Here is a 14,594-nt window from a genome sequence, read left to right as displayed (position 1 = left end):
TGAATAAGGCTGCTATATGTTGCCGTTTATATTCAAGACTTTCTTGAGGTTACATACCTATATATGGGATGTCTACATATATGCATCTTTAGTTTTATTAGTTAATTACAAACTGAGGTATTCTAATGCTGTCTGAGAGGGCTGTTTACTTCCTGTTCTCATTATTCCTAGGGTGTAGCCCTTTAGGATCCCGGGCCAAAGCATAGGCTGGTTTCCTGGGACCTCTACCCTTGGTTAGCCCTTGACTCCAATTTTGATGTTCTACTTTTCCCAGCTCTCAAAAGCACTGCTCAGTCTCTCAGCCACTTTTGGATAAGTAACTTGCTCCAAGGCAAATGTGCTCCCCAAATTGTTTTAACTTTCTAGTTTCCATCTTCTCATGGATCTTGACCTGGTAATACCTCTTGATTTTCTTAGCTCTTTCGTGCTTTTAAGAGATTTAAATATTTTTTTCCAGCATATCTTTAATGAAGGATTTGTTTGAATTTGCTCTGTCTGCATTTTTAGGAAGTGGAAATTTGTTCTCATTGAGCTTTTTGTTTTAATTGCATTTTTAAAATTTGAATTTGGTCCTTTTCAAAGCCACACGCTCAGTTTTTGTTGTTTCCTACATTCTCAGTTTCTGTAGCTTCCTATTCCCAGTATCTATTTTCAAGCTTGTCTTTTATTCTTAATTTTCTATGTCTTGTTTTCTTGTGTGTGCTTGGTAATTTTAAAATGTGAGCTGTTTACTTTCTTTGGAAAGTGTTAGACTGCCGACTTTGGTGGCTTTGCCTTCTGAATGCTGGCCAAGTGAAACGCAGGCAGTTGAGCTCAGGCTTGCATGTTTCAGCACCTGCCCTCAAGCCCAGAACAGTCTTGTGCTCCATTTGACTATCCCAATGTATGCCTTCATTTAGATTTTGGCCCGTTAATAAAAAAAACTTAGTCTATTACTGGTTCTTCCGTGCTTTTAAAATGAACAAGTACACGTTTTTTTCTTGTGTTTATTTTTTAGTTAATACAGAGCTAAGCTTTATACCTGGAAAGACATATTATCAGAAGTTGAGACACTTGTTTTTCTTTTAACATAGAATATCGTAAATGGCTTTTTAGTCACCTTCTAATGACTTCTTCATTTTCTTAGAGAATGAGTGAAAGGTAATTTGTGAATTTTGAATTTACAGTGCATTAGTGAATTTATAGATCCTGTAGTTTCAGTGTTTGAAGCCTTTCATGAAAAAGAAAATATTAATTACATAGTTCTGTTTTACCAAATTTTTTAAATGTGTGTGCTAGTTACATAAAAATAATTTCTGTTGAATCATGTATATACCTAATTATCAGTATTTTGCAGAAAGGAGAAATTTCACACTTGATTAAAAATGATGTGGTTAGATTGAGGCATTTTTTTCCCTAAATTATTTTATATTGGTGAATCACTAGGATGGAATTTGTTGTAACAAATTAGTGGTCTGATTTTTTTTTTTTTAAGATTGTATTTACTTATTTTTAGACAAAGGGGAAGGGAGGGAGAGAAATTGATCAGTGTGTGGTTTCCTCTCACATGCCCTGTACTTGGGACCTGACCTGCAACCCAGGCATGTGCCCTGACTGGGAATTGAACTGGTGATCCCTTGGTTTGCAGGCTGGTGCTCAATCCTCTGAACCACACAGCTAGTTTTGATGGTTATTCTTCAGAACTAATTCACTACAGTTGTGTCGTGCTGAAAATGAAGCCTAATGTACGTCTTGTTCTTCTTTCTCTTCCTTCCGCTCACCAGTGCGTACATGTGTTCATTTGTGTATGTGTGCACGTAAGTAAAAACATTGGTTAACTCATCCGATTGTAAGTTTTTCTATATTCACTTCCCTTTTCTTACAGTAGAGTTAAACTTATACATTTATTCTCATGTCGCCTCATGTCCTCTGGTTTTTTTTCCAGTGTGTTTAGTGAAAGTCAGTATTCATAGGATAATCAGGCTGCTCATTTCTAGTAGCAAAGCATAATGAGTAGCTTCTTCATAACTCAGTTTTTATTTAGGAAAATTATAAAACTTAGAAAAGCTGAAAGAATACTATGTTAAGCATCTGTATGCCTTTCAGCTTTATTCATCAGTAAACAGCTTAACATTTTGTATTATTTATTTTCTGTCTTCCTTTTCCCACATCTTCCTTCTCACTCCATATACTTTGAAACTTCTTCTTGTTGAGTCATTTAAAGGTTTGTTGTAGATTTATCACCCTTATATTTTAGTATCTATCTCTTAAAAACAAGGGCATTCTCCTTCATAATGTTGAATACCTTCTTATACCCCAGCAGTTTGGCATTAATAAAATAAAATGATATAATCTACAATAAGTTTTTCCATCTGTTAAAGGGCCAGATAGTAATATTTTAGGCTTTGGGGATCAACTCCACTTTGCAAATACTTCACTCCCAATTGTGGCTCAACAGCAGCCATATATAGTATGTAAAAAATGAGTGTGGCTATATTCCAATAAACTTCATAGAAATCAGCAAGCCATAGGCTGTAGATTCCTGATCTCGAATAGAGTTTTTTGTTTAGTTTTGTTTTTAATGAAACTATTTAATGGCTGTTTGGAAAATCAGGCCAGTTTTTTTGGCAGAATGTCCCTCAGCCTGGATTTTTAAAAATGTTTACTTGATTATTTTTTAAGATTATAAATGCCGTGTAACCTTGAAAGTTGTTTTTGTAATAGAAATGAAGAACTGATTCCTTGAAAAAGATTCTGGTTTGGTTAATAATAAAATCTTACCCTCCCATCCTCCCTAACAGTGTATGTATAAAAATTCTGCCTAGAAATTGGATGACAAAATTAAACTTGTAGATCGCTAATTCCTTGATATTTTCTTCCAGAAATCAGGATTTTTACCTATATACTTTTTCATATAAATGTTTTTCTTTTTATTTTTTTAAAGATTTTATTTACTTATTTTTAGAGAGGGGAAAGGTTAGGGTTAGAAAGAGAGCAAAACATCAATGTGTGGTTGCCTCTCATGTGGCCCCCACTGGGGATGTAGCCCGCAACCCAGGCATGTGCCCTGACTGGGAATCAAACCTGAGACCCCTTGGTTTGCAGCCCATGCTCAATCCACTGAGCTGTGCCAGCCAGGGCTCATGTAAATGTTTTTATATTCACAGAAGTGAATAAACAATTCAAGAGGACTTGGATAACGAAAGATAGTGAAAATAGATATAGACTTGAGTGTTTATATTTTATCCAAATATCCATAATATATAAGCTAAAGTTGTCCTATTTTATACTTAAAACTTAAAATAAAATGAATAAATATTTGCCATAGGTAAACTTACTATGACTATACTTGCATCCTTGTAAAGGTGTACACATTTAAAAATTTATTTCATTTTCTTACTTGGTTCTATGAGCATCAGAAGTGAAAGTCGCATGTTACACTGAAATTAAAGAGTTTTGGGGTTTTTAGTGCTTGGATTTCTTACAAGTATTTGTACAAATGTGTAGATATTGGATGCTATCCTGCCAACTTTTATTGGTTTTGACTAAGACAAAAATTTTTTCCATATTGTGCAGTTATCACAGTTTAATTCTGGTTTAACCCTTTGTATCCTATGAAACAGGACTATTTTCTTTTCCACATAGCTGTATGTTAAGTAAAGATTGAAATAATTTTCTCTTGGAGGTTTTCATTTCTTGGCTAAATATTCTTAGTGTCTTTTAACCATTCCTCACATCACATCTGCCCAATAAATGGCTGGTCTTACCTTGGCAGGTTTCTTAATCTGTACCTTGGTTTCCTGTAAAATAAAGGGTAATGATGTTTTAGCTTATAAATTTGTGAGAATTGAGTTACTACACTTAAAATACAATACTGTCTGGAATATAGGGTGTGGCAAAAGTAGGTTTCCACTTACACTAGGGCGTGAGTAGGTGAAACAGTTTATTCTTGTATTGTGATTTATAATTGTATTATTTTCCATGCAACCATCAACCTGCTTTTGTCCCACCCTGTATAGGATACATTCAGTACATGTGTTATAGTATTGTTTTTTTCATATTACATAGTTTCTCACCATCTTAGCTGTTCATGAACCTGTTTATTGTAAAGCAGAGTTGAATACAGTACAGGTGTGATCTTACCAGCCCAGGAAGAGTACAGTGGTCATGTCCTCCATTAATATGGACTAATGTTGGAGTTATCTTTTTATTTCTTTGTGGAGAATTTCAAATTAACAAAAAGTGGACAGACTAGTATGCTGGACTCTCCATGTCGACCCTCCAGGTGGAACAACATAGCCAATCCTATCTCGTTCATTCCCATCTAATTCCTTTTCTCCCTCTCTGGTGTAATTGTAGCTCCCCCGTTATACTTAAGCTCTGTGCCTGATTTACCATGATAATTATGAAAGCTTTTAGGATAGTATCTTCGCTTAGTAAATAATTATTGAATTAATGAAAAAATGAATCTGGTCTTGATCAATGAGTGGATCAGCTTCCAGTAGTTTGCTTAGGATGTAAAGTATGTGAGTGGGAGGGATTGAAAATAGATTTGTGTTTATCATACTGTTTTTTTACATGTTGCCCAAGTTTTTAATGATTCCTTCCATTTCTGTAGAGGGATGTGTGTGGGGATCTTACTGGTGAAGTCTCTTGAGTACTCTAGGAAATATTTCAAAGTAGCTGGGCCAGAAGACTTAAATTCACTGTTTTATTAGTCTTTTCACTTATTCTGTACTTTAAGTCTTTACCAATGTTTATCATAGGCCTTTCAATCTGGTAATCATTTTATTTTGGTTAAAGAAAAGCAAAATAGGGGTTGAAAAGTTATACTTTCTTTGTCATCTGTGTTGGAATTTTTAAAGTCAGAATTTTGTGGAATAATTCACATACAGTAAAAATTATCAAAATTTATTGGCTTCAGATAAAGGCCTTTCTTCCTAGTGTCAATAACTGTAGCACTTTTTTCAAACCTCTGCTTGTTTCTTCCACAACTCTATTCTTATTCCTTACGGATGGTTACTGTGCCGTCAGCAGTTGCTGAAATTTAATACATTCACGATCATTTTATATTGATGATACAGAAGTGTGCAACTCCTATTAAAAACCGGAATCAGTCCCATTAGAGAGATGCTCTGACAAGTCTTTGGTTATTCAACTAGCAGGGTAGGAGTTCTAGGGGTGAAATAATACAGAGAGGTTAGGCTCTAGGATTCAGTTCCCTGTCATCACCATAAGATTGAGCCTGGGGGGGGAGGAGCCTGCTTGATAGAAATACAGCCAGCAGAGGCAGGATGTACACTCTATGCGCCTCAAAGAAAACAGAAGCTTAGTGAATGCGAGTTTGGACTTAACCTCTGTGACTTACCCAGGAGTGACTTTACAGCCTTGCTTGCCAGCTCAGTTCTAACTTTCAGTGAAGTATCTCTACCTTGAGAGGAGTCTCACCCTTCAGTGCTGGCAGTTTTTAATCTTAATATTAAACATTTCACCAAGGATTAGTTAACAGGGGACTTCAGAACAAGAATAAGTCGTGTTGGGCAGGAAGCTGAGAAAGCATTCTGTTGTCATGTTGCAGTTATGCTGTTTGTGAACCTCAAACTGCATTGTTTTACTTTTGAAATTTTTGCTAGTTTGCTGACTTTTGAACTTACAAGATTTAGTATACTTTTTATTGCACAGAACATCTGTCCATTTATTCATTCAAAAATATAATTTGTATATCTCTGTGCTGGGTAGTGTGCTACACACCAGATAAACAAAACTGGACTTTTCAGATGGCGTTTGCCTTTGTGGAGTTTACAGTCTAGTGGGAAATGGAATGAAATGTATTCGAGGCCATAAAGAAAAATTGTGCTTCATTAATAGTTTAAGGACTTAATCACTTACTTTGAAGTGAACTTGGAGTGACTTTTTCTTGATTCTTTTTGCAAAATAAATTTGAGCATTCAGAGCTTTTGGGTCAACATATTTCCATCTGTGTATTTATATGTGAAGTTAGATCTTAGAGTGGCAAGACAATTTGACCTAGTGGGTGTGGTGGGGTGGATTAATTAGTATATATGTACCATACTGAGATTTCAGAATAATGACAGGTAGTGAATAGATTTATGTGGGTGAAGTTATGTTAGCTGTGTTAAATGGACTTTTGTAGGAATGGAAGTAAAAAATAATATTTGAAGCCTGTCTTTAAAAATACTTAATATTTGCCCTGGCTTGTGTGGCTCAGTGGATTGAGCACCATCCTATGAACCAAAAGTCCACTGATTTGATTCCCTCTCAGGGCACATATCTGGGTTGCAGGCCAGGTCCCCTGTTGAGGGTATGTGAGAGTCAGGCTATCAATGTTTCTGTCTCACATTGATGTTTCTCTCCCTCCCTTCCCATCTCTGTAAAAATAAATAATTAAAATCTTTTTTTTTTAAATTGATACTTAGGAATCAACAGGTACAGTACAGTAAATGAGAAGCATGATATATAAGATCATGTTGAATTATGTGACAATTTCCTGTAATACTGAGCAAGAAAATGTATCTCAGATTCCTTATTCCAGGAGAGTACAACAGAGGGTACAACTGAATTTGTGATCCCTCCTAGTGCTAAAATCTTAGTTTTAATTTTTTTTCAATTAGAGGTTTCTTGATGGCTTTGATTGTTGGAAAGTCAAAATACTTTCTTTTCTATACTTCAAGCTTCAAGAATTAAAAATGGGGGAATAAGGCTTTGCTTTCTCTAACTGATATTTTCTGACTAGGTACTTCGTAACTCAGGAAGACCTCATTTATTCCCAGTAATATGTTTTACTAAACTCTTTCAGGTAACTTTAAAAAGACTGTGTGATTTAATAGTAGTTTATGGCTTGAACTCAGTTTTTATTTATTGCTTTTATTAGAAAATTTTAGTGAGGTGTTGTTCTTTGTCTCTATAGTTATCAGAGACTATTACAGACGATTGCTGTACTTGAGGCTCAACGTTCTCAAGCAGTCCAGGACCTTGAAAGTTTAAGCAGACACCAGAGAGAAGCACTAAAAAATCCCATTGGGTTTGTGGAGAAACTCCAGAAGAAGGTATGCATTGAACACTTTATATGATTTATTGAGGTATGTTTGGTAATAACTTGTTTTTTTTTAACATGGTATATACTTTTAAAAATGTTTAATTTTTTCCCCTTCTGTAATTATCCATACTTTTGAAGGCAGAATACTGCCTTCCTTGACCCCTATCAAATATACAAAAAATATCTCCCAGTGAAGATAGCTAGTAACTTCATTTGGATGCTCATGTAGGGACTTGATGTCCTGTTCCCTAACCAGTTTTATGATCTTTTCCTGTTACCTTCCCCATCTTAGAGTGTTTTCCCTTTTTTGATCTCCTAACTTCAGGATTAGTGAAACTAAAAAAAGAGAGAGAAACTTCAGGATTTATTAGTTCCTTTAGTTTCAAGTTACCTTTGTAACTAACTCTCAACACAGTGAGACTGAGATAGAAAACAATGGTGATAAAAACAAAAACTATTTTAAATGTCTTTAATGTTATGGTAGCCAAGTCATGAGGTAGAGGTATAAATTTTACTTAATTTTAAAGTGTACTTTATTTTAGCATAAAAATTCCTTATAATTTTCTGTTTTCTTTAAAACATATTTCTTATTTAACAGTTAACCATATGAAAGTGATTCAAGTTTTTATAATAATCTTTTGGTATATAAATATGGAGGTAATCTAGATGTGCCTTTATGCCATAGTATGTATTTTGAATGAGGGGCCCACTGATTGATTGTTCAATAAATTTGAGAGGCATAATACTAACCAGCATTGTGTAAAAAGATTAAAACAAAAACTATGAAAAAGAATTCTTTTCTTCACCTTAAAAAACAAAAACCTAGCCTGTATAGTATGACGACTTTAGTTGTTATTAGTTACCTGTTTTTAATGAAATCACAAAGGTGATCCACAAGCTCCTGGGGGTGTGGCTTGATTGGAGTGTCATCCAATCCACCCAAAGGCTGTGAGTTCAGTTTCTGGTCCAGGCACTCACCTAGGCTGCGGGTTTGTTCCCTGTTGAGGCATGTGCAGGAGGCAACAACCAATTGCTGTTTCTCTTTCTCTCTCTCTCTCTCTCTCTCTCTCTCTCTCTCTCTCTCTCTCTCTCTCTCTCTCTCTCTGGAATCAATACATATAAATAAAAAAATTAACTACCAGGTGTTAAGGGAACAGACGGGGGGTGGGGGGGGGCTTTATAATTTAAATGTATTAATTTATTATTTGGATTTTTCTAGCTATAATACTTACTTGGCTAACATTCCTTTCCCTTTATGCTTTAGGAACACTAAATATCTTGATGTAGAATCTATGTATTGATTAGTTAAAACTTTTAATGATTCTAGAGCCCCATTGCATCCTCCTTGTTATAGGGGCCCAATTAGGTGTTTTTTGACTCTGCATTGCTGTTATTAAACAATTTGCTATTGCAAGAAGATACAGTATTACAATGATTACTTAAAATGGATCCAACTAAAACAGATGGTATCAGAATAGTAAATACTAATAAAAATCAATTAACCTTAATTTTGTTTTATTCATGGGTTTTTTTTTTTCTCACGTTACTTTATTATAAAGTTTTTACTTTGGAACCATGTAAATGTTTTATGTGGGAAGTTGAATTTAAAAAGAATAAACAAATATTTTATTCATGTTTCTGTGTGGGCTGGAAACATGGTCAGGCACATTTACTAGAGATATGTGCAGTTGATATTTACTGGTTCTCTGTTTCCAAGTTTAGGTTTTTTTTTCTTTTCCAATCCATGAGTACAGTGTATCTTTCCATTTTTTTAGTTCTTTAATTTCTTCTAGTAATATTGTGTAGTTTTCAGTGGTCTACACATACTCGGTTAAGTTTATCCCTAAGCATTTCACATTTTTGATACTATTATAACTGGTATTTTAAACAGAATCTCTGTGACTAGCACATAAAAATGCAATTGATTTATACATGTTGGCCTTGGGGCCTGTGATTCCACCATCTCTTGCTAATTTCAGAGGCTTTTTTGTAGATTCTTTCAGATTTTGTATCATGTTGTCTATAAATAAAGATAGTTTAACTTCTTTATTTCCATTCTTTATACCTTACTGCCTACTGCACTGGTTTGAACCTCCAGTACAGGGCTGAATAAAATGATATCCTGTTCTATAAATATCAATTTGATATATATGTTTGATAGTATTGTTAAAATCTTCTCTAACTTTTTATATTTTTTGTTATTTCATTAATTTTATAGTGAGGAGCATTAAAGTCCTCAAGTGTAATTGTGGTTTGTCTCTTCATGAACTCTGTTCCGAGGTTCATACACATATGGGATTTCATGTATTCTTTTCTTTTAAGATTTTATATGCTTATTTTTAGAGAGGAGAAGGGTTAGGGAAAGAGGGAGAGAAGCATGAATGTTTGGTTGCCTCTCGAGTGACCCGTACTGGGCACCTGACCCGCAACCCAGCAACAGGGAATTGAACCTGCAACCCTTTGGTCTGGCACTCAGTCCACTGAGCCACACCAGCCAGGGCAGGATTTCATGTATTTTTGATGAACAGATCCTTTTATAATTATGAAATGCCCCTCTTCATCTCTGGTAATATTTTTTTTTCTTGAAGTTTTTCCGATGTACCTTTTTGCATGGTGTATATATACATATAGCCTTCTTTTATTTTCATTGTTTCTGTGATATATTCCAAGTCCTTTCTTGAAGACAGCATGTAGTTGGGTCCTGATTTTTTCCAACTTTTTATTTTCAAATAATTCTAAATTAACAGGGAGATTCTTTGCACCCTTCACCCAATGTCTCCCAATATTGACATCTTACGTTAAAATAGTAAAGTATCAATAACATTGGTGCAATCCACAGAGTTCTTTCAGGTTTCTCCACTTTTATATGTATTCAAATCTGTGTGTGTGCTTCTGTGTAATTTTACCATATGTGTAGCTTTGTGTGTCCACCACAACCACCACATCAAACTATATAGTTATCACCACAGGGCTCCTGGTACTCCTTCCCAGCTACCACCCTTTCTCCTCCCATTCATTAACTACTGGCAACCAATCAATCTCTTCTCCATCTTTATCATCGTATTTTCAAGACTATTATATAAATGGAACCATTCAGTATGTCACTTTTGAGATTGAGTTTTTTTCATTCAGTAAGATTCCCTTGATGTTCTTCGGGGCTGTTGTGTGTATCAATGGTTCATTCCTTCTTGTTGCTGAGCAGTAGTCTAGAGTACCACTTTTTAAACCAGCCAGTCTATGCATTTTATTTTTTGTTTGTTTGTTTATAGAGAGAGGGGAAGGCAGGGAGAAAGAGAGGGAGAGAAACATCAGTGTGTGGTTACCTCTCAAATGCCCCATACTGGGCACTGGCCTGCAACCCAGGCCTGTGCCCTGACTGGGAATTGAACCAGCAACTTTTTGCTTCGCAGGCTGGCACTCAATCCACTGAGCCACACCTGGCAGGGCTTAAGCCAGTCAATCTATGCATTTTTAATTGAAGTGTTTTGTCCGTTTATCAGTACCATCTTATTTTTCTAGTTGCCCCAACTGTTCTGTTTTGTATTCTTCTTTGCCTTTTATCCTGCCATGTTTTTGGTAAATTAAAATTTTTTAACATTTGGTTTTAGTTCTTCTATTGGCCTCTTAGCATCCCTCTTTATATTGTTTTTTTTATGTTGTTTTCGAGACTTCCATATCCATTATTCAATTAATATAATCTACTTAGAATTAACGTTATTACACTTCCCATAAGATGTACGAATCTCACAGCAGTATAATTCCATTTACCTGCTCCTCATTCTTTGTACTGCTTGTCTTCAATTTTACATCTACATACATAATATACCCCACAGAACAATGTTATTATTTTAATGTACTTATATTGATTAAGTTAAAATAATATAATTCCTCTTTATTTTAATGTTTTTCTTTTTTTAATTCTATTTTTCAATTATAGTTCACATTTAATACAATTTTGTATCAGCTTCAGATGTAACAGCACAATGGCTAGACATTTAACGTGCTCTATAAAGGTTCCCCCAATACTTCCAGCACCCACCTGGCACCATGCACAGCCATCATCACAACATTAATCCAGGTTTAATTAAGAACTGAATTTCTTTTTATTTTGTTTCAGGAACAGTTATGATACAGAGCACCTTAAGAACTTTTTACAAAAAATTTACAGGTGTATGTGAAATTCAGATACTTTAGTATTTGTAAAAGATGTTCCTTAGAAAGAAATTTTTCTACTGTATTTACTTTAGATGTTTGACTCTTGTTTTTCTGTGTTTATTCGTGTATTATTAATTTGCCTGTTTTCTTTAGATTTACCCTATTAAATTGTTGACATGTGATCTGTTTTAGGGGACATCTAGAAACTCCTCATTAAAATTGAGGAAACTTATGGTATATATTAGTATATAGAATGCAGGGAACATTTATGGCTTATTAGCTTTCTTTGATATTACCATTGCTACTTTAGAAGACAGTCTGATTTTGCAGAAGTGGATTCTTAAACTTACAGGTTCTATTATGATAGTGATTGTGATAATGTAATATGTATAAGCAAAATAAAAATTAAGTATTCTGTGTCACAAAGTAGATTTTGCTTTCCAGTTTTTATCATTTATGACTGGATTTTTTCTCTTTAATATCTCATTATGAAAAATGCTAAGTACGCCAAAACATTGGAGGTATTGTAATTAGTTAACATACACATATCTACTACCTAGATTCTACAATTATCATTTCACTATTTTGCTTTATCACATATCTGTCAGTCCTTCAATCCATCATTCCATCTTATTTTCAGATAGAACGCTTTTGATGTATTTCAAAGTTGCAGTCATGTATTAACTTTATACCAAAACACTTTAGAATGTGTACCGTTAACTAAAATTCTTTTTAAAACTTTTTTAAAGATAACGTTTTCACACAATGAAATTTATAAATCCTAATTATCATTCTATGAGTATTGACAAAAGCATCTACCTGTGTAACCCAAATCCTTATTAAAAGATATTGATCATAGTGAACTAATTGTAGTAATTATGACAATTAATGACTTCTCTAAAGGTGGTTGGTAAAGTAATTGAATTGCAAGTAAATTAAAGGTGTAATTTTGATTCTCAAGATGTTGTAGTTTTTTTACGTGTGGTAAAATATATATTGTGAAAATAATTCATGATGGTACATTTAAACTGTTGCAGTCAAGTATAATATTTCATATGATGTTATTAAACATTAAAACCTTTGCTTTGCTAGTTATGTTTAAAGTGTGTTAGTGATAATGTACAATATGTCACTATTGTTCAGCCTTAGAGCTATAAAAAGAGTGCTTATGTTGTTAAACTCATTCTTCTTTTTATTGCTGTCAACTTTACCATTCAATATTTAGACTATATTAACTTAACTTCACTGGCTATTGGATTTCAAGAGTGGCTAGAAATGCCCAGTTGATGATTATTTCGATTTAAGAGTCATCTGAATTTTGTCAATAGTTGATAATTTCTTGAATTAAATTTAGACTTTTATTTTTTCCAGGCTGATATAGGGCTTCCATATCCACAGAGAGTTGTTCAGTTGCCCGAGATTGTATGGGACCAATATACCAATAGCCTTGGGAACTTTGAAAGAGAATTTAAAAATCGTAAAAGACATACTAGGAGAGTTAAGCTAGTTTTTGATAAAGGTAAGAAATGATAAAAGAATTTGATTAGAGAAATACTAAGTTTTGCTTTAATAATCCTACACATGGTGGGTTTTGTTGTTGTTTTTTAGTAGGTTTACCTGCTAGACCAAAAAGTCCTTCAGATCCTAGGAAGGATGGAGAGTCCCTTTCATACTCTATGTTGCCTTTAAGTGATGGTCCAGAAGGCTCAAGCAGTCGTCCTCAAGTAAGTAGTATAGAGTGTTTGAGGAGGAAAATTTGAATTGTAGACAAAATATTTTAACCTTTTGTGATTTGTATTGTTAAAATTCAAGCATTCATTCACTGAAGATAGCAGGGACATGAACTTTGAAGTTAATAGAAACCTGGCTTGTTGGAATCCAAACTCTAAAACCTTTAGAATGTGTACTGTTACCTAAAATTCTTTTTAAAACTTTTAAAGATACCATTTTTATACAATGAAATTTTGCAAAATTTCACACAAATCCTAATTATCATTTTAAATCATCCAAAACCTTCTAGCTGTGGAACTTCAGATGTCATATATATATATTAAGGTCTCCAAGTTGCAGTTGTCTCATATAAAATATGATTAATACTCCCTGTGCTATAGAGTTGTTGTAAGGATTAAATGAGTAATACGTGTAATATGCCTACTACAGTGGTTTTATTTCATAAAACCAAATGAAGTAAAGGAATGTGAAAACATTTTCTAACAATAAAACATTATGTACACATTTAAAAAATAAATTTACTAAAATATTTTGAAATTAATAAAAATGTTCCATAATTTGTGTTATTTGGCTGTCTCAGGGTGTAGTCTTTATTATTTTGTCTTTGACAAAAGCTTCGTTTTATATGTAGATGATAAGAGGACGTCTGTGTGATGATACCAAACCTGAAACCTTTAACCAATTGTGGACTGTTGAAGAACAGGTAATAGATATTTCTAAATTGTGTAGGTTAAAAAAAAAAAGTTAAGATTAGATTATGGATAAAGTATATATTGTATATAATCCCTCTTCATCATGAATTTAAAATATTTAAACATTTCTGTATACTTTTTGCACACTTCAGGAATTTTGGATTTTGAGAATATATGAAATCCTGTTTGGGATGATTTTTGAAGAAGGAATCTGGGTTTTGGGAGGGAGATTGAAAAAGTGTGGCTCAGTTGGTTGGAGCATCATCCTGTAACCAAGAGGTTGAGGGTTTGATTCCTGGTCCAGGCATGTGTGGGAAGCAATTGGTTGATGTTTCTCTCTTGCATCAGTGTGTTTCTCTCTCCTTTCCTTTCTCCTTTCTTCTCTCTCTCTAAAAGCAATGAAAAAAATGTCCTTTGGTGAGGACTAAAAAATTTTTAGAAAAAAAAGTAGTGAAGTGGATAGAATAAAATTTTTATAATGCAGTTTTGGGAGCGAGAAAAACTTGGGACCAAGTTAAGATGTGCCCCAATGTGAATTCTTGTTTTTGTTGTGGAGGAAAGCTGACAAAGCCAGGTCAGAACGCTGTTACATTTTGCCATATAGCTAGGATTGTTTGTGGGTCTGGTTTGAAGCACATTTCTGTCTCAGGATTAATCCCAAGCTGTAATAAAGTATTAAAAGTTTAAGAATCGTTACTTCAAGCATCCAGATTATTCTGCATCTTTAGGACTGGGAGAGTTTAGGAATAGGTCAGAATATTAAAATCATATATTTTAATGGAGGACCATGCAAAGAAAGGAAAAGTTTCTTTTTCTGTCTAGATCCAAATGAATTTATGTTTTTGTCAAATGTATAGGGGTAAGCTTAAACATAGTCTAACAGGAGAAAATGGTCAATGGGAAGACAACAAGATGTGTAAAATACTAATTAATTAATGTTTTTGTGCTGTCTTTTTACTGAAATGATTAGAAAATCTTTA

The 14,594-nt window shown here is 33.9% G+C and overlaps 1 protein-coding gene across 7 annotated transcripts in view; it reads left to right on the top strand.

Annotated features, from left to right (window-relative positions):
• ZZZ3 (zinc finger ZZ-type containing 3) overlaps positions 1–14,594 on the top strand; it is a 97,073-nt gene that overhangs the window by 67,513 nt on the left and 14,966 nt on the right. For 6 of the 7 annotated variants that reach the window (XM_045199581.2, XM_045199580.2, XM_045199582.3 and 3 more), the window contains 4 exons: positions 6,908–7,046; positions 12,563–12,710; positions 12,800–12,915; positions 13,554–13,625. In XM_045199581.2, coding sequence (XP_045055516.1) covers positions 6,908–7,046; positions 12,563–12,710; positions 12,800–12,915; positions 13,554–13,625 — 475 coding nt within the window. The remainder of the gene's footprint in view (positions 1–6,907; positions 7,047–12,562; positions 12,711–12,799; positions 12,916–13,553; positions 13,626–14,594) is intronic. The other variant, XM_045199579.2, reaches the window with a different exon arrangement.

The sequence above is a fragment of the Desmodus rotundus genome, chromosome 3 (genome assembly GCF_022682495.2).
Source record: "Desmodus rotundus isolate HL8 chromosome 3, HLdesRot8A.1, whole genome shotgun sequence".
NCBI lineage: Eukaryota > Metazoa > Chordata > Mammalia > Chiroptera > Phyllostomidae > Desmodus > Desmodus rotundus.
Note: the sequence above shows the minus strand (reverse complement) of the source record. Positions and strands in the feature narration are given on the sequence as shown.